Raw genomic sequence first — 21,880 nt, forward strand, 5'->3', positions numbered from 1 at the left:
CATTCTTCTTAGTGGAAACCTTTATTGAATTTGTACGTGCAAGCAAGGAAAAGCTGAGAGCGTATTCTCACATTAAATCTGTCGGCTGCTATAATAATTTAATTATACAGTCAAAAATGCCATGTGGTAGTTAATCAGTAGTATTATGCAGTCTGTGCACTCTGACCTCTAGGGACTCGTATGATACTGTGTGAACTCCTTAATAAGAAACTTCCCACTGCTGTGCACCTCTGCTATGCAAGCTGGCAATTCTAAGCCATGCAGAGCAGGACTCTACCCACCTTCTCTGATCTCAGCCTTGCTTTAGCCAGGAAAAAGGCAAAAGCATTTTAAATTAAAAGTGGATGACCCTGAAGCTTGCCAGCTCTCTACATTAACACCATGGACAACACTCGGTACTCAGACAAACTAGTTAAACAGGATGTTTATTTTCAAAAGGTGAACAAGTCCAATATGCACAAAAAAATGAAACAATTCTTACAAAGATTTACTATTATAAAGTATGACTGGAACAGTCTTTTCTTTTATAAAGTTGGGTTAATAAGTGAATAACTGTTAATGTACGCTGGTAACTGTGGACACATGCTGTAACTATAACATATGCTATTCAGACAATATACAATAAATGTGTATACTATCTATATATTCACAAATACAATGCAATTATATACAGATTGTTGCATGTATGTATACACACAGCATTTAATATATATGGCGCACCGAGTACACCATATATAACAGTGTGTCTATACACACACGCACATTTTTAGTAATTATTTACACACAAACACAAAATATACAAATTCACATCTTTTTGTTCATAGGTCTGAAAACTGTGCCTTTGAATTGACAAACAGACAACAAGTCTTTATAATGAACTTCAAACTTCTGAAACATTTTACTGCAGGGTGTGCAGCAGTTATTTATGTCTGGTTCTGACAAAGTTGAGCTGTTAAGTTCAAGCTTTCCAGTGTATAAAAAAAATAAAAGTACAATTTCCTTTCTCATATACTGTACTGTATAACTCAAAACAGGATACTCGTGGGCTGATGAGTTACTCACTGGTTAGTTTCTAGATAATGACTTAAAGTAAAACTAAATAAAAGACTTTTTTTTGGCCAGATGTTTCAGGAGTACTGTGACCTTAATGCTTATTAATTTTTATACTGGAAAACAAACCTTGACTTTCTGTGTTCTGTCTGCTATTTAACTATGCCAAATTTAACTTTTTCACATAGACATTTTCACTCTATTTGATTATTTTCGTAATATGAACTTTGAGACACTCAACATTTTTAATACCTGCAACTTTGATTCAGTTTCTTTCACAGATGATGCCAAAGCCACAGACATCATTAATGGATAATCAGCACAAGGAGACTCACTGGGATCCAAAAACACATTTAAGTGTATAATGAAGTAAGTAATAATTTGCTTACTAATGTGAGACTTGTATTTATATGTAAATTATTTGAAGTAATATAAATCCTGTTTTTTTTTTTTTAGCAAGATCACAATTACAGATTTCAAGGGCATACCCAAACTGGCATGCTCAAAGGGGCAATTCCAGAACCAGCTGGCAGTGCATGCCTTTATATACAAGCACTGTCCCATACACCCAAGCATGCAATTCAACTGCTACGAATAACCCTTTGCAGGAATTTGTTCAGCCTGACTTTAAATACGCATTGAAAAGCACAAGTAAACTGAATTTGTAAAATGAACCATTAAAGCTCAAAACACACTCCTGCTACTCCACTGCTCTCATGCAATAAGTCTCTGCATTTTTCTTTCTCTCTTTCTCCACACTTTGAGCAGAAGAGTTTCAAAGCTTTTCTTTTATCTTTCTTTTTTATCCTTGAACAGTTGTGCTGCTACTTTTTCTTTGAACTTTGTCCATTTCCTGGCACATTACTAACTGTCTTGGCTCCATCCTCTTTTTAATTGTGATGGTGAGCAGTCCCAGGACTGTATAGTCTGGAAGGTTTTTCTTTTTTTTTTAATATATATATTTTTTTCTCTAGTCCCTTTTTATGTTATTTTAAAGTTTTCATTTTTTTCCTTAATTTATGAGAGTTATCATTTGTAAGAAACAGAAAGGAGATTGCCTCTCAGAAGTGGGTGGAAGGTGATTAATTTTTAGTGCAATACATTTATCATGTTATCCAATGTCCAAAACTATCTTTCTGCTTCCATTTTAATTCAGACGCCACTTTTTTAGTGATACCAATAACTGCTTTTTTTTTTTGAATTTCCACACCAGAAGTAAATTGGATATCCTCCTACTGGCTTTGCAAAAATAAAATAAACAGGGGATACGTATGAATGACATGACCTACAATCCCACTTAACAAAATCCTTTCATTGCAAGTTTTATCCAGCACATCCCAACCGAGAACAATTGCACAGCTTAAAGTTTCAACTATAAGGGCCATATTACTGCAGCATTATATCTTCCAGGTTTTTCTGCAAAATGGTATCCTTGACAGCATTGAAGACAAAGCGGATATTCTCTGTGTCTATAGCAGTCGTGAAGTGATGGAACAGGGGCTTGCTTCGGTTCCTCCTCTTTTTGTTAAAGCACTGAACCAGGTATCCCTGTACATCGTCCAGCTTGTGAGGATCACCCTGGAAGTCAGCAAAGTGCTTTTTGATGCTAACTTCTTTGACCTTCTGCACCAGTAGGTCCATCTTGTTGAGGAAGAGGATGATGGACACATTGGAGAAGAGCTTATTGTTGACAATAGTCTCAAAAATGTTCATAGATTCGACCAGGCGGTTGGTGCGGCGGTCCTCCATAAGAACCTGGTCGTACTCACTGGATGAGACCATGAATAAAATGGAGGTAATCCCGTCAAAGCACTGGAACCACTTTTGCCTCTGTGAACGCTGACCCCCAACATCCACCATCTTAAAGGGAATTTTCTTGATGACAAAATCATGTTCTACAATTCCCTTTGTGGCCTTTCTTGCTAGTAAAATATCTTGTCGACTTGGCAGATAACTCTGGGGAAATATAAAAATAAAAAAAGCATTACACGAGGCACTGCAACTCCTCTTATGCATTATGTTTTGGTTATAATACCATACAAATGTTCCACTGATTGTTTAACAGGGATCAGCATTTTCAAATTTTCTGCATGTGCAAAGTCACATTATCTGAGGTAGCTAAAAGAGCATTGCTGACACTGAAAAGGCCTATAAAATGATTTTAAAATCATTACAATTATAAATGGAAAAGCAGAAGTATGGCAGTTATCTTCCATCATCATTAATGAAAAAGAAAATAAGCATTGGGTTGCTGTGATGGATGCTTAACAGTTGTAGCATAAAGCAGCAGTAAGTCAGGAATATTGGTTTCAAGAGAAAACCAGAAGGGGATCAGGAGCAGAGTCATACTTCTAAAAAAGAATTCTTAGTACAACTGTAGATCCAAAAGCTGCAGAGCCCCATAGTTATCAAGTGGAAAGCCAAAAAAAACAAAAACTATTCGAACAAATGATGTAACTCGTTTGAATTGATTATTTTTATTCTCTCTCCCCCAACCGCCCCGCTTATTTCAAGGGAAATGGAGCCCACATTTTGTATTCATTTGTTCAAACTGATATTTCTTTCTACCTTGCAGTCCAGATCTTATTACGGAGTCCCCTACGGTGTTCCTGGCATACAGTTCAGTAAACTGTAAGGTGTGTGTTAACATCAGTGAAGTGGAAGAGGATCTAGTTGGGAGATCACCACGAGAATAGTTGGGAGATCACCACGAGAATATTTTTAGGGAATTTTCTCAGAGAACATGATATTCTGGAGTCAGAGCTGGAAACGTTAACCAAAGAAAAGGCAGGTTAAACGTCTAGTCAATAATGGCACTGAACAGCGTAGAATATACTGATACTATTGGCCGGTATACTCTTCTGGTTCCAGTTCACCAAACTGCATACCTGGAAAAATAAATAGCTACTAAAATAAGAAAAAATGTAAAAAATAATTATTTTAAACAAATTACTAATTCATTCAAAATAAATTAAGGACAACTACAGGGATCTGTAAAAAGCAGGGTAGTGAGGGTTAAAAAAAAAAAAGGGACTGGCTTAAGAAACTTGGAGGCTTTTTTCCTAATGAGGATACAAGCAAAAGAACAAAAAAAGACTGATGGCAGAAACAAGCCTGTAAAACACAGTAGTACTGCATATCACTCTTGGAGTGACACAGTGACAAATTTAGTGCATGGTAAAATAATCGACCATTCTTTAAACTCAAATGTTAAGACATTTTAAAAATGCATTTGAAATGAACAGCAGCACTCAATTGGACAGCCCTAGTCCGGGGAGCACAGGGAAAACAGATATAGCCATGAGGAGATTATGCAAACTACAGTGCATCACTTTTTCCACATTTTGTTATGTTACAGCCTTATTTCAAAATGGATTAAATTCATTTTTTTCCTCAGAATTCTACACACAACACCCCATAACGACGACGTGAAAAAAGTTTACTTGATATTTTTGCAAATTTATTAAAAATAAAAAAATTGAGAAAGCACATGTACATAAGTATTCACAGCCTTTGCCATGAAGCTGAAAATTGAGCTCAGGTGCATCCTGTTTCCCCTGATCATCCTTGAGATGTTTCTGCAGCTTAATTGGAGTCCACCTGTGGTAAATTCAGTTGATTGGACATGATTTGGAAAGGCACACACCTGTCTATATAAGGTCCCACAGTCGACAGTTTATGTCAGAGCACAAACCAAGCATGAAGTCAGTGGAATTGTCTGTAGACCTCCGAGACAGGACTGTCTCGAGGCACAAATCTGGGGAAGGTTACAGAAACATTTCTGCTGCTTTGAAGGCCCCAATGAGCACAGTGGCCTTCATCATCTGTAAGTGGAAGAAGTTCGAAACCACCAGGACTCTTCCTAGAGCTGGCCGGCCATCTAAACTGAGCGATCAGGGGAGAAGGGCCTTAGTCAGGGAGGTGACCAAGAACCCGAGAGAGGGGAACCTTCCAGAATGACAACCATCTCTGCAGCAATCCACCAATCAGCCCTGTATGGTAGAGTGGCCAGACGGAAGCCATTCCTTAGTAAAATGCACATCGCAGCTGGCCTGGAGTTTGCCAAAAGGCACCTGAAGGACTCTCAGACCATGAGAAACAAAATTTTCTGGTCTGATGAGACAAAGATTGAACTCTTTGGTGTGAATGCCAGGCGTCACGTTTGGAGGAAACCAGGCACCACTCATCACCAGGACAATACCATCTCTACAGTGAAGCATGGTGGTGACAGCATCATGTTGTGGGGATGTTTTTCAGTGGCAGGAACTGGGAGACTAGTCAGGATGAAGGGAAAGATGACTGCAGCAATGTACAGAGACATCCTTAATGAAAACCTGCTCCAGAGCGCTCTTGACCTAAGACTGGGGCGACGGTTCATCTTTCATCAGGACAACGACCCTAAGCACACAGCTAAGATATCAAAGGAGTGGCTTCAGGACAACTCTGTGAATGTCCTTGAGTGGCCCAGCCAGAGCCCAGACTTGAATCCGATTGAACATCTCTGGAGAGATCTTAAAATGGCTGTGCACCGACGCTTCCCATCCAACCTGATGGAGCTTGAGAGGTGCTGCAAAGAGGAATGGACGAAACTGGCCAACGATAGGTGTGCCAAGCTTGTGGCATCATAGTCAAAAAGACATGAGGTTGTAATTGCTGCCAAAGGTGCATTGACAAAGTATTGAGCAAAGGCTGTGAATACTTACAGTATGTACATGTGACTTCTCAGTTTTTTTATTTTTAATAAATTTGCAAAAACCTCAAGTAAACTTTTTTCACGTTGTCATTATGAGGTGTTGTGTGTAGAATTCTGAAGAAAAAAATGAATTTAATCCATTTTGGAATAAGGCTGTAACATAACAAAATGTGGAAAAAGTGATGCACTGTATACAATTACATTTAGAATGCCTATGGAACTGGATTTTAAACTCAACAGTCAGGCCTAATAAAAACAAAATTAGCCACTGCACCACTTTGTCACTCCAGAGAACGAACAGATGAATAAAATGTGTATTTCAGCTTAGGCTTTATTTGACTAGAATAAAGGAAGTTTTTGAACCAGCTCTTTTAAGGTAATAACAGCATTCTCAAATTCTCTAACTTACCAGAACAGATTTTCCACATCTTTCTCTTACTACAGCTATCCAGGCTCCATCTGCATGTTGTAAGACATATGCACCAATCACATCTTCTCTAGCTAATTCCTAATACTTATAAAAGTTATTAACTTAAACTTATCTCTACAATACCTAAAAGGCAAATGGCACCTTTCAACTCAAAATGATCAGATACCACTCTAAAGACTGCATTAAAATTGGTCTCTTAGTCAATTTAGTTCATGATCCCGTTCACTTCATTTCCTTTGGAGTCTTATCTAATCATAAAACATAGGAAGGTGCAAGATTCACGCCTTACTGTCTGGAGTACACTGAGAGCTGAGCACAGGTGTAGGCACCTTGCTGGAGTCTCATCAAGTACAAGTACAATTTGTATTACATGCTCTGGCCTAGATACATGATAAAGCAACGCTAAAAAGTACAACTGACTAAAGGCAAAATATCTAAAATAAAAATACTCCAATATGTTGTGAGAGACTATCAGGAGACACAGGTTGTCTTCAGCTGTGTACTGTATGGGATTTCTCTGCTAACACTTTGACATGCACCTTGGGGGGGAAGAGTATGGGGCTCGTGTGGGGTGTTGGAGTGCTGGCTTAAATCCAAGCAGCAGTATTTGATGGAAAAAAATTGCAGAACTTATTCACTCATTTTTTTTTAGTCCGTGACAGAGAGCAGCTGAATTCATAAATCACATGTAACACAAATGTTTCCTCTTTATTTTTTAAGCTATTGTGCTGACCGTAACAATTTAGTCTTTACACAGTTGAGAAGCTCAGAGAGCAGATTTATCAATTACCTTGGATAAGCATGAACTGATTATTTTTATTTGTAATGAGGATAGTATATGTGCATATTTAACTTTTTTATTTTGCCAAAGAAATGCACAGTCTTCGGATAGCAAAGCAGAAATAACAGGCCAATCCATTCTGTTGTCCAATTACTTCTGACTACTTTTACCTTTTTTTCTCAGCGGGTTGAAAATTTAACCAAACAGTGAATTGATTGTTCAATTTTGGTATAGAAATGTAAGCGCTGACTGCACTTAAAATCCGTGTTCAAGTGCCAATGCTGACTCCACTTTGTGATGCTTTTAAGCTACTTCAGCTCAAGTTATAGTCAATCAAATCAGTCAATGGGCTACCTTTAGCAAAGCAAGTGTGAAAAGGGATCAAAGTATTGCTTATTGTACAAAGATATTCTATAATGGCCTGGATGCATTTGTTGGTACCCCTAAACAAGGTCATAAATAACTGCATTCAAGTAATTTTTCAAACTAGTTGTCTTCTTTATTTAGTATCACAAGTCTCCAGTCATTCAGCATATTTAAATGGAAAAAAGAGTCTCTCTGCTGTTTGGTATTACTGTGTGTCCCACACTGAACTGGGACCAAAGAAAGCAAAGGAGAGAGTCATCAGGGGAGACCAGAATCAAAATTATAGGCAAGCATGTTATAGGCAAAGGCTATAAGACCAACTCCAAGCAGCTTGATGTTCCTGTGACAGCAGTTGCAAATATTCCATGGACACGGCCCACGAGAGGAAAAATGGCCACAGAATGGACAGAAGGATGGTGAAAATGGTAGACAAGAAGCCAAAGACAACTTCCAAAGTGATACAAGGTGAACTCCAAGGTCAAGGGTCCATCAGTGTATGATCACCCCATCTGTGGCTTTTTGAGTGACAGTGGGCTCAACAGAAGACCCAAGAGGACTCAACTGAGCGAAATGAAAAACATAAAAAGAAAAGACAGACCAGAATTTGCTAAAATGCATATTGACAAGCGACAATGCTTCTGGGAGAATTTCCTTTGGCCGGGTGAGACAAAACGGAGGCTTCTTAGGTCACATCAGCTCTACTTCCACAGATGAAAAAAAATGAGCCTTTTAAAGAAAAGATCACCATATCAAGTGTGAAACATAGAAGAGGCTCAATTATGTTTTGGGGTTGCTTTTCTTAGTCTGGCACAGGGTGACTTAAAATCTGTGCAGATACTAGTGAAATCTCAGGACTATCAAGACATTCTAAAGCGAAACATACTGCCCTGTGTCAGAAAGCTGTCTCAGTCACAGGTCATGGATCCTGCAACAGGATAATGACCCAAAACACACAGCTAAAAACACCCAAGAATGGCTAAGAACAAAACAATGGACTATTCTGAAGTGGCCATGTATGAGCCCTGATTTTATTCCTGTCGAACAACTCTGGAAAGAACTGAAACATGCAGTGTGGAGAAGGACCCCATCAAACCTGACTCAGCTGGCGCAGTTTGCTCAGGACAAGTGGGCCAAACTGCCTGTGGACAGGTGCAGAAGTCTCATTGAGAGCTCCAGGAATCACTTGTTTGTGCAGTGATATACATGGTGTCCCAAAAGTCACTATATCCTTCCTTTTTTCTACCTTACACCTTGTGACTTTTTTTTGTGGGGCTATATCAAAAGCAAGGTGTATACCACTAAGCCCCGTAACCTGTCACAGCTTGAGGAAAGAATCCACACGGCCTGCAGCGACATCGGGGAAGAGATGCTGCAAAACGTCAGAGAGGCTTGCGTCCGAAGGTGGCTGAAAGTTGTCGAAAATGGAGGCGCTCATGTAGAGATATACAACTTGTCTTCAAGGCGCTGGAATGTGATAGCAAGCTTAGCAAGTAAAACTGCAACGACTCCTTTGTTGATGCTAGAAATATTAATAAACTCAGTTTCTTACGTAATTTTTAGGAATTTATTAAAAGTGTATAGTGACTTTTGGGACACCCTGTATATTACGTTAAGGATCATTACTGTTCATGCCATTTTTTGTTTGTATTATTACTGTATTGTTATTATTTTATTATTTGTGTTATTATTTGAAATATTCTATTGAATCAAATCTCTACAGTAAAGCAAAGTCTGTTTTTTGTTAAATACGGAATAAACAATGATGGTGGCCAATTACTTTTGTCAGTTTCAAGTTATTTCAAAAAGACAAATTGTGGGTTCTTTTTTTCCATGGAAGGGTACCAACAAATTTGTCCACATCTGTATACCCTTTTTAATATGTCAATTTATAAACAATTTTAAATTGCCATTATATCCAATCATGTTGCCCCTGATTATATTGCCTACCAAAAAAAAAGAGATGTTACACAAATATCATCAAGAGAGAGGAAAATTCACTCATTTGGTGGACTACATAAGAGAAACATTATATGATCGTGGCTAAATTTTCATGTTGCCACCAGCACTTTATCAGTTTATCTACCTGTCTAAAAGACTGCACAGTACAGCAGATACCCTCTGCCATTCTTTTAAAACCAGGAGGACCTAAAATAAGTCGAGGTTTATGAGCTGTCTGTTTAACTAGATTAAGTCTTGCTTTGTGTTTTTTGTTTGGCAGTGAGGGGGGCGTGTATTAGGTCAAATCAAAGCTATCTGAGCTGCTACTGCATGTCGCTTTGTATAAAAATGTCTGATAAACGTAAATTATTTGATTTGTCAGCCAACTACTGTATTCAGTGTCATTAAAGCTTTTAAAATTTTTGATGTATCATATTTATGTAATACTGGTCTATTTTAAGAAATGTGAGAAGCAAATAAAAAGGCTTATTCATAATGAAATGTTTCATAAATGTGATTGGTATCCCATCAGATTAAAAATCATTGACATTCTTTGTAGTCACTTAAACATGTTGCATATGAAGTGTGGCCGCAGTACTTTGTGGCTTGTAGGTATATGTTTTGGTAAATCTTTAGCCCCCCATTACTTACTATGGTGGTGACTGCAGTTTCTTCCTAAAGGCAAATTGTCTACAAGATATAGTCAGTATTACACAAGCCTGGTGTACACTGTTGTGGTAATGCACAATGGGTGGATTTAACTTTACAAGACACTAGATAAGAGAAGAACAGCTTTTTGGTTTTACAGAAACAATACTTAGCCATGAGCAGAATATTCTTAACATAAATTCTGTTCTGAGGTTAACAATCATGCCTTTAAAAGTGAACAAGTCACTTACCAACTCGCCAATCCTGTCCAGGTTATCCAAGAAATATTTCACTGATTCACCCTGAGAAAACAAAAATAGAGGAAAACTGAAATAAAAGTCAGCCTTTATACAACACAAGCATATCTGTGTTGTGTTTAAAAATGTTGTATCATTAAGCTAATTTTCTATTTCTGTTTTGCATTTGAAGATCTGTGAAAGTCTAATGTAAGTAAAGAGAGCTACAGTATACAGCAAAGTGTAGGAATTAACTGAAAGGTATAGTGAGCACAAAATGCCCTTAAGCTCTAATTACTATTAGAAAGGTGAGGTTACCTAATTAGAGGACTAAACCAATGTAGTAATAAAATAAATACTGGGTTCTGAAAGTTAAAAGTCCATTGTTGTCAGTTTCACCTTATATATTACACTTTTGAGTAAATGAAATATGCTGATGGGCACCAAGGACAGTCTGTTCTCCATTTATTGCATGTTTATAATAAAACAACACTCATTGACCTCATTTTCCAAAACTGCTCACTGAAATACTCACTCAGTCATAGAGGGCTGGGGTGCAAGTCAGGAATGTGCACTAGACGGGATGATAGGGCACATTCATTGACTAATAGGGTGATAACTTACTGATGGTCTATTAACCAACCCTCCATAACTCGTGGAATAAACCAGTGTATCTATCCAGGCAAAACTTGAGTGGATATGGGGAAAACTTCAACAACATAAAATATCACTTGGAGTACTTTGAAGCTAAATGAAAGTCTTAACATGTCTGTCCTTAATTGATACAGAGACTATTTGCTATCACCATAAAGCAGCAGTACACAAATACCTTTTCCTAATTAAAGTATTTATCTTAAGGCTTACATTCATTATTTATAATGAAGTGGCAATTGCATCCAAATTACAGTTATTTAACTCAGTGTTTCTTAAAATGTGTTCAGTGGAAGCCTAAGGGTTTGTTTAAATTTATAGGAGTTTGTAGCTACCAGAAAAATTAGTGGGGAACAGTGAAGAGCCAGAGTGTGGCAAAACACTGATTGCATTTCTTGCCAACCTAATCTGTGGTCACACAAGCGAGGGTCACTGTCTGTTGTGATACTTACTAAACATCTCTATTGGTTGATACATGCAGTGTTGTATTGGTCACCATGTATCTAGATGTACGCATTAACTACACTGAACCTGTTAATATTACCATGGTTATTTTTTTTATTTTTTTGTTTACAAATATGAGTCAATAACTCATATTAGAAGTTCTCTGAGACCAGAAATAATTGTATTTCCATCAATTTAAATCTGTGACAGTATATATTTCTTCAAAGATACCCACTGGCACATGAAGTTCCTTGAAAACATATAGTATTTCAGCTCTTGACCAAGTTTAGCTTATTTCTTCAGGGATCACCTTAAACCACATTTGATATGTAAAAAAAACATTGATCTATCTACAAATGAAGACAATAGGTTTTCGGGTTTTTGTTCAGATGTTATGTTAAAAACACTAAAGTCTAATTTACCTCAATACATTTTAAGTGAAAATCATTTAGGATTCTACTCCACTTAGTTTCTAAATGCTTATGTTAAACCGGATCTTCAACTGTTGCTGCAACCAAAAGAAAATAGCAAAGTAGACTAAATAGGACACCTCCGTTAATGGCTCTCTTTATCAAACTGTGCACCAAATACTTACGACTTTTGTCAGTAAATGTCACTTAATCTCTCTAAGACTGCGCATTGATATACATCATGTTTGAAACATTATGTATAAAATTATTTTGCACGTAATTTCCTTTTCAGGTTTTTCTTTCAATTTTCATAGAGGCTCCACAAACTGAAATATTTTTGTGTAGGAACCATGGTCTGAAAAAGCTTAAGAAACAGTGATTTGAAACAATAGGGTTTTGTGCTCAGATGTGTGAAAATGGAGCTTAAGGTTCCACCTGTAGGAAAACAACAAATGTGAGTTGCACAGTGAACTGTGCCAAGTACAGCTTTACCGCAACAGAGTCATCCTTATTGGCAATTGAGTGCCATCACAAAAAAGTAGGTACAATAATCACCCATAATTTGATCATGTTCACTAGCTTCTCAGGATGCAGTGAGTAATCCAAAGTAAAATTAAATATATTTATTTATAGATTAAAAGTGAAAGGTTTTAAAGACTAAAATCATCACACTGAACCAAAATACTTTGATTACAAACACAGAGTAAATACAAGTTTCCCTTGTGCAAGTCCCAGCAGAAAACCATCTCATGCTTGTCTACAGTATGTGGATGTAATATCTGGATCAGTTTTGCATTTAAAAATGTGGTTTTTGCATCTGTATCTCGGAAGCACAACATTGGTCAGATATTTTCATCTTAAGGCACAAAGGTAATTGTTCCTTTCAGAAACCATACTTAATCCATGAAAAAGAAAATCCTATTTTTAATTCCCACATCTGCTTTTCATTTAGTGATACTAATACCATGGATCCTCTGTCTGCTTTCCCCAGTATGGAGTAAATCAGCTAGCTGGGACAACATCATCTTAAATCCAACTTTAAATCCATGCTTTTCATATTGTTGTCAGCATACAGTGGTCAGTAACGTTCTTATAATATTTGTTGGATACTCAAAAGAATCAGTTGACATTTTTGGGCAATTCTCTTTCTGGACATGACCTTCCTATGAGTTCATCAGCCCAATGAAGAACACCAGAGTGACTGTTGCTGTTGGCTGGTCAGAACGAGGCATCTCAATGAGCTCCACTTGGCCCATCTCAGGAATCTAGAATTCATGAAGCCCAAATATAGGATAGATTGGATTACTCCATCAGTTTTCACTAACTTCTATTGATGCATAGTGCAATCTACCCTCTCACTTCTAAGAATGGCACCTACTAGGCTCAAGAACATAAAACACTGCAGAGGGTTGTGAAGGTGGCACAGAATACTACCACCCCCTAGCTGCCTTCTGTTCAGGACATATACAACACTCTCTGCTGTAGAACGGCAAAAAAAATAATGAAGACCTTAGTTATCTGCCGCAGTCATTTCTCTTATTCCTCCCTTGAGTACAGGGCCACTGGCACTCACACCAGAAAATTCAAAGACTAAACAGCTGGTCATCATCATAAAATATATATAGATATATAGATATATATATATATATATATATATATATATATATATATATAGATATATATATATATAGATATATATAAATATATATATATATAAATATATAAATATATATACACACACACACACATTCCTATAGTGTATACTACACATGTATATTGGTATTATATCACTGTCACTATTCTGAGGGAACGTACAAGTAACAATTTCATTGTACTAAATGCACACAAAAATGAACTTGAAACCAATTGTTTAGAAGGTTCTGCAGTAGTACAGGACAATTCAAATTAAAAACAGAATAAGCTGCAGACATTTCCGGCTAATATTCAATACATTTAGAAAGTGTTGGGAAACCTTATAATAATAAAATAAAGATGTCTCCCAGGTAACCTCTCTCAAACTGATCATTTTATTGATAGTCTTGTGTAGATACTGTAGCTTATTTTCCAAATGCTCTACAGATGGAAAACTTTCTGCTTCCCGTATACTTTCATTTTGACTATAAGAGACCACCAAATATTAAACTTTAATAGTATGTCGTATACATGGAATTTATAGTTTTACTCAGTTGGTGCGAGTAAGTGGGTGACTTTACAATAAACACAGATTGTGAAAATAACTGGAAACAGACAAAGGCTCACTGGGGAAGCACAAGAGAGATTCATAGGGGGGAAAAAAAAAAAGTTCTATGCCTATGCAGCCACTATACTTGTAAGCAAACTCTCAATATTTACTTCATTCATATGCTTTTATATTAACATTGGGTTGGGAAAATTAACTATGCATATAGTAAGGATATGCATAACTAATATTTGATTATGTACAGGCTGCATTTTTATTAATATATAGTATTTCGAAAAGACAATAATTCTGTATACTCTTGTTTGTAGCACAAGGCATTGAGAAACTACCTTTATGATTAACATAAATTTTGAGGAACACATAATTCTAATATTGTACAAATTCAATAAAAGGAATTGTGCAACAATGATGGAGCAGTTTTGCTTATATATACAGTTCCGTAGTTAGAGCAGGTAGGTAAGTAGGCAAGGATCAAATAAAAATGCATTAATTTGCTTCCAAAAGGACTCTAAAGACTGTCTGGAATAAGGGAGTTTTTTCATCACTAAAACCTTGGCAAGCAACTTTCACATATTCCACAAAAATTTCTTCTCCTTGAGGCTAAACACATTTCTGAAGCTATGAATACTTATAGAGAAGTGAACTTTGTTTTTGCCGTTTCTTGTACCCAAGTGGCAGTTTAACATTCAGATGCACATTAACCTTTCAGATATGGGCAAGCACTAACAATGAAAAATGCTGAATGCTCAGCATTTCGTTTGAATCCTGGCCTTGTTGTTGTATGTGTGGAGTTTAAATGTTCTCTCGGTATCTATACAGTACTGTACGGATTTTTCTTCTGACATTACAACTTTCGTCACAATTTCCAATGACATTTTCATTAAATTAATTGATGCCTCTAAACAGTATAAATGCGAGTGTACATGTCTGTAAGGTGTACTAGCACTGTCACAGGTACAGTGAAATTCCTACTTGTGCACCTGACTAACCTGCAACACCTCACCACTCTCCCAACAAGGACAACTTTTCACATTTTAACTCCACGTCAGTAGTAGTCACATTGTAGCAGAGTCAGTGGCTAACTCCCTAGTATCAAACTTTTTTCCAACAGGTGCAGCAAAGGGATAGATGTAGCCTGACTGCAACTAGAGCTTGCATATTGTATACTGTGGGATTCCTATATGCACCAGCAATTGTGAAGTGTGTGGGCAAATTCTTCTATTGCATACGTATGCTAGGAAAGGTAAATGAACAGTTTAATCACTGGGTAATAAAAACTCATCATAAACACAATAACAATCATTTAACACTTTGTTAAATAACAGTAGGCAGAACGTGATGTGTAATTTTAGTCTCAAAATAACCTTCCTGTAGAAGGGTAGTTTACTATATTATTAATTAAAAAGTAATTGTAAGTCAGTATGAAGATAATGTTTTGCACACATATACATATACCCACACATGGTATACTGAATCACTTCCCAGACTCATAAGCATCTATAACCTCCTTCCTGAAGGCCTTTATATCTATCTATCTATTTCTATTAGAGAGAGAGAGAGAGAGAGAGAGAGAGAGAGAGAGAGAGAGAGAGAGAGAGAGAGAGAGAGAGAGAGAGAGAGAGAGAGAGAGAGAGAGATAGATAGATAGATAGATAGATAGATAGATAGATAGATAGATAGATAGATAGATAGATAGATAGATAGATAGATAGGATAAAAGTAATTACACACCTTATGTGGGCATATCAAAATTTGATCTTTATTTAAACAGTATGTTTAGATAAAGGTGATGTAATAAAAACAAAAACAAAATTTGTCTTTGCAATAATTTATTCAGTAAAAAATAAACAGATATGCCAATTCTGTCTATGGAAAACTAAGTGCCCCCCATTGGCTCTAATGCCTGCTGTTGCCCCCTCAAATAGGCATTTCCTATAATTGTCTGCCAGTCTCTGACATCAACTGAGAGAAACCTTTTCAAAACTTCTTCATGTAGAATTCTTTCAGCTGTGCAGTGTTTGAGGGGTATCTTGCGTGCACTGTCCCATTCATATCCCCCCACAACAACTCAATGAGATTCATATCAGTTGATTGTGAATAAAAATATATTACATTAAAAAAACAATTCTTTTAAGAAAAATCCTTACTCCTGAGTGCCATCAAACATAACTGCTTCCATTCATCCCAGCCTCCTCAGTATGTGGATAGCAGCACCATGACACCAAGGTGAACGTGAGCCAACTGGACCCTTTGAGACACACTCTTCTTTCACACAGACTGCCCGACTGTAGTCTGCTTGGACACTTCCTTGCCTTCAATGATGTATCCACCCACACTCCAAACAGGAAGCAGCTGTGTGTGTGTGTGTGTGTTTGAGTGAAAATAGAGGGTCAGCATCCCACCAGTGTTCTTCTTAAAAACTAAAGGAGACTATGAACAGAGGAAAGAAATATATATATGTTTTTAATTGCCTTACAAACCAAAAATGCTGGATCCGAAAATGAGAGTGCAGGTACCACTTTTGTAATATTCCACATATTTCAGCATTCTCAGAAAGCTTTCAAAGAAAGTTAATGAAAACTGAGGGAAACCCAAAGATAATGAAAGACAAAAACACAACTGCTTAAGGAAGTGGAGAGAAGCTGGGGTAAACAGCAGGCAAAAGGAAGGACTTGGGGGCTTAGCTTCTAGCTCAGCAATACCAGATAAAAGGCACTGGGAGGGGGCAGATGCCCATCACAGTCATTTGCATTCTGCCATTTTTAAGTCATAACTCCATAAAGAAATCAGAATGTTTCACTTTAAAACTTTACTGATTTGGGCACATGGTGGGGTCTGGAAATCTGACATTTAGTTTTTCTTGCTTGCCCTATTCCCTTGTTTTACCAACTTGGGGTGTTTATATTATTGTGCATTAGGGATTTTGCTTTTCCAATGCATCTTGTAGATGCTGCTATTTAAATCTCTAATTTGCTAAATTCACACAACTCAATAGTAACTTATTAGTAATCACTACTAAGATTTGAAAGTGATGTGATCCTTGGCATCTAATTCTGCTCCAGCCATTTCTTTCCCTAAATTCAGCTGTATGGTTTCCACTAGACAGTGATATGAGCATCCCATTTTACTAGAAAGGATGAAGTGAGATTCCTAAAACCACCAGCTGTGTAGTACATGAGCAAAACTGCAGCTTTCAAGTTCTTTTGTTGTATATATGTAAGCTAGAAAAAGAGGTAAAATCAGCCATTTTCAAAATGTGTATGATTAAAGACAACCCTGGTGCTTACAGCTGCACATCCTACAATTAACAAAAGACTCAATCACTGCAGCCACATATCGCTATTAAAAATTAGGTTATAAACACATTGAAATGGTAAAATTAGTCTCTGTTCTTGCACAAATAATTCAAGTCTACCATTTTAGGTCAGTCTGTAGAGATGTTGCCAAAGTTACTTTGTAACCTTGCAAACTCTTTGAATGTGCCTTCATAGCCAACAGTGTGGCACTGTAATCTGATGCCAGGTACATGGTAAATGAATTGGCACATTCATTATTTTAATTTGTAATGTAGCAAGGAATTAAAAAAAATATCCTGTGGACAGGAGAATTTTGACTATTAGTCTGCCTCGGAAAGTATTTTTAATTATTCAGTACTTGCTGTAATGTACTGTACAACACACTGTCCTGATATGGGAAAGCATGCTTAACAAGAATAAATGGAACTTAAAAGGGAAACCCATTGGGGTGTTGCAAATAAACGGACGGATAGTTTTTCATTCATATGGTGACTTGTGGGTACAAGTAATTCAGAGGAAACCAGATAAATATGAATAACACAGCAAAATGACAGGCAATAGATAAAGGAAAGGAATATATTTATATTACTATTGAAAAAATGTACTGTACGATTTCTGGGGGAAAATAAGAAAACAGACCTAAGAAACTGGACATAATTGAAGAAAATAAAATCACATGCTCTATTATAAATACTCTCTATAGTATGTTTAAAAAAGAATGACCATTTCATCATAAACATAACAAAATTCATCTTGAAGCTGTATTTCAGTTTGTTTAGTTTTATTATCCAGGGTTATGTCACAGAGAGCTACATTTGCCCTTACCTATGTTTTTCATGTTTAAAATGCCCACAAGAACTCATAAATCTCCCACAGGATGTACTCTAGATGGAGTGAAAAAGGCTTCCTCCTGGATATTGACTGTTTATTTAACAATGTCAGCTCCTCTAGCATATTTGATGTTCAATTTTAGAGAAAACAGCTAAATCCCCTGACGCTCACCCAGAAGACAGTCCATTTTTCACTTTGTAACTCGTCAGCTCGCACACCAGGGTGTGTCAGTTTTAGAACAGCTGTAGTCACTGACTAAGATAGCCAAGGAGACCTAGGTGATCCTACTGTTGGCAAAACAAGGGCTGTATTCTTCTAGGCTCACAAAAGTATGTGCAAAGCAGCTGAAAGACCGTGTAAACTAATAGGTCAAATCTGTTTCAGTTTGAAATATGCTTAAGTGCATCTTAAATGAAAGTCTGCCCTTTGGTTGTCTTGCAATATGTTTGGTAAAATTATATTTTCAAATTTTATCAACAATAGTAAGACTTGTATACAAAGAGGAAACAAAGAAGGCAGAGGGAAAGGGGGGAGTGTTGACTACATTTTTGCCAAATCCTGTTAATTTTCCTCATGTGAAAATCACAAGCCCACATTCCAGACACAGTGTTCTGGGACTAGAAAATGCAGAAATAACTGCAACTTTGCCAGGGAAATGTTCACCTTTGTCTTAAGAAAATTTAAAAGGAAAGGACTAGAAATTAATCATTGAATGGATCTCATCACATGCCTAAACTTAACTCTGTACTGCATTTCACAAAACAATTGATTGTGTTAAGAGAGAAAGGCCACTGGTCTTAAGAAACTATCTTGCATCCTGCATTATAATAAACTAAAGCAAGGAAGGCTTTGTGAAAACTTTAGCACTGACAGAATCCATAAAGTCTTCTATTTTAAATTGCAACAATAATTAAGGGTGGTACGGTGCTGCAATGCCTCACAGCTTCAGGGCAGTGTGGGCAGCTGGCACGTCCTCAGTCTCTGTCTTTTTCTCCAGGCACTCATGTTTACCTTGAACATCCCAAAACATGTTCAAGCAGATTAATGACCTGGTATAAGTGAGTGTGGATATATGTGTGACTTCTAACCTCCTTAGCATTAGACCAGAGAGTTACTCGGGCTGTAAAAACAGAGCTGGAAGCGTTACGTCCCAAACGTTACCTGGGCAACTGTATAGACACGTCCTACGTAAACGTTAGACCCGGGGATTACTCAGGCTGTAAAAGTGGCAATAGCGTTAGTGCCGAGCGTTGCTCAGGTATCAATATAGGCGTGTCTTGCAGTATCAATATAGGCGTGTCTTGCAGTATCAATATAGGCGTGTCTTGCATTAGCGACAGCCCTGATGTTACCCAGGCAACAGTGCAGACACGTCCTCTCCTAGCTTCATTATAGTGTCTCGTAAGAAATGTTTTCCAGCAGCCCAGGTGTTGTACGCCCTTGACAGTGATATGAGCAGTGATGAAAAAGTGAAGCTGTCTTCAGGCAGTGAAATTGAAACGGACAGTGAAATCGAAAGTTATTCTGATGAATCCGAACATGACGCTTGTGTCAATCACACATGTGCAGTGTGCTAATCAAAAGCAATCAGTCTGGAAAGAAAATCTGCAAGGAATCACACTACTATTGTTGCAGCTGTGATACTGGATTGTGTATTTCACCGTGCTTCAAGGTATACCACACAAACAACACATTGACAGTATATACAGTATTAGCATTATTTTTATTATTAATAGTATCATTATTATACTTTCTACACTTCTGCTTTTGTACTTTTAGTGTTGTGCACGTTTTACAGAAGAAGGATTAGATTTAATAAATATGTCATTTTTGAAGTAAAAAATGCAACGCCTTTTACATTTTTTTTCAAGAAAAAAATATAACACTTAGGAAGTAATGCACCGGTGCCTGCCTTGTCCCCAGTGCTGGATGGGTAGGTTACGACTCCTTTCAATTCTAAAACTGGGCCAAGAAAAAAATCAGAATAAGCTTTATATAGAACTCCTAAAATATTATAAGGCGTAAAGCATCAAGCACAGGACACTCAGTAAAAAGTTAAAACAAAAAAATGCAAAAATGGACTGAATACGTAAAATGTATAATAAATTGTAATAAAAACATGTCTATTTAAAAGACAAATAAGACTGGGTAATGGGAATTCCACCTAATTTAACACCTTTACCTATTTCTTTTCTTAATATGAAAGTGATAGAAATTGCAGGGTTTACTCCACTTTATAGCCTGAACACAGTGATAAAGATAAAGAAAAAATATAGAAAAGTAAACACACTGCCCGGAATTCTGAATGGGTGGCTGGGTTTCATTCCTGCCTACACCAACACATTGGACAGAAAATAAATCAGCAGCCCAACTTCTGTTTACTTTAATCCGACATCTTGGAGGAGCGGTGCCCACACACTGCTTTGATAATTATTTTTGTTTCTTTTTTTTCTTTTCTTAATTTGTCACTTGGTTTGTCAATCAGCAGGGTTACAGAGATATATTTCCAAAAAGGTCTAACAATCAGGAACATTTCATGTCAATGGCTTAACTTGGATACCAATGTGGCTGGAAATAACCCTAAGGCTGCAAATACCAGCCACTCAAAATAGGAATAGAAATGCAAAGTTAATGCTGGAATGAAGTAGGTTACCAACTCCACCTTGAGCCAAGGACACCAAATAATCACCTTCTGGTGTATTGTTTGTAAGCACCAAGGCTGGAAATAGGCTACACAGTTTAGACAATTAACAGATCATGCAATAAGCATTCCTTTTAATTATCTATCCATTTTCCAACCCTGATTTTACCATTACAGGTGTTGAAGAAGCCACATTCTGTCTCATTAGCATTATGGAGTAAGTCACGGTCCCCCCTTAGGGAAAATCTTGCACACAACATACTTATGCATACTGGATCACAAACAGATACCATACAGGGAATGAAACTCCAGTCCCTGGAGCCGATGAGGGACATATTGCAATGGGTGATTATTTGCCAAGTAGGTTAACCAAGCAGATTTGCTCCTGGCAGAAAACACACACACACACACACACACACACACACACAATAAAACACTTAAGTAAACACTTAAGTATGGCAGGTGTGACATGAAGATGATTTTCTAAAAGGTAGCTGCACATTTTAAAATGCACATGGCCTTGAAAAACAATTGGTGTGAAACTTCCCAGAGAAGAAATGGATTACTTTCTTGGAACTATCAAAGTCAAACTGTAATTATGTAAGCTGCGACTCTGTCAACAGATTTTTTTCTCTAGAATTATTAACAAATAGCAATGAAATGTCAACTCACCAAAATTAAGTAGCATGGAAAATATAAAAAAACAAGTTTAAACATATCCTTCTCACACACACTCACTGCTCTGCAGGTTCCCAGGAAGAGCTCACCTGTTGCCCCTCATCCTGCTTTTACTTCTCATGTGTGTATTTATTTCCTTTGTACGCTTGAAAAATAAATCCAGTACTCCTTTAATTAAAGCACTCTTGCTTCCTTCATGACATCATGAGAAAATGTGAACGCTTCATCTTGCAGATTTCTTTGGAGAGCTTCCAATGTCTGTTCTGTCATTAGCAGGGTCATGCAGTAAGTACAACAAGTCAAGGTCAGGAATTTAAATAGAATTTGTGTGCACATAACAATGAACTTACATAAATCAATATTCTCCATCCACCGATCCATTCTTTAAACACACTTAATCCAAGTGTAGGATTTCAGGCTGCCTGTTCTCATTCTAGCAGCACTGAGTTCAAGGTTAGAACCAAGTATAGATGAGATGCCAAGTCCACCATAAGACACAATCATGCACACCCCACACACATTAATATCAGTTTACAGTTAGCCTAACAAACATGTTCAGGATTGGAGAGGAAATCCAAAATGAATAC

At 37.1% G+C, this 21,880-nt stretch overlaps 1 protein-coding gene across 1 annotated transcript in view; it reads right to left on the reverse strand.

The window, feature by feature from the left end:
* Window positions 1-408: 408 nt before the first annotated feature.
* The window catches only part of gna12a (guanine nucleotide binding protein (G protein) alpha 12a), a 137,565-nt gene continuing 116,093 nt past the window's right edge, over window positions 409-21,880 (reverse strand). Inside the window, exons 3-4 of the mRNA XM_039773849.1 lie at window positions 10,158-10,208; window positions 409-3,006 (exon numbers count right to left, since the gene is read on the reverse strand). Of these exons, the coding sequence (XP_039629783.1) occupies window positions 2,437-3,006; window positions 10,158-10,208 (621 nt within the window). The 3' untranslated portion in view covers window positions 409-2,436. The remainder of the gene's footprint in view (window positions 3,007-10,157; window positions 10,209-21,880) is intronic.

Source organism: Polypterus senegalus, chromosome 13, assembly GCF_016835505.1.
Source record: "Polypterus senegalus isolate Bchr_013 chromosome 13, ASM1683550v1, whole genome shotgun sequence".
NCBI classification, from domain to species: Eukaryota; Metazoa; Chordata; class Cladistia; order Polypteriformes; family Polypteridae; genus Polypterus; species Polypterus senegalus.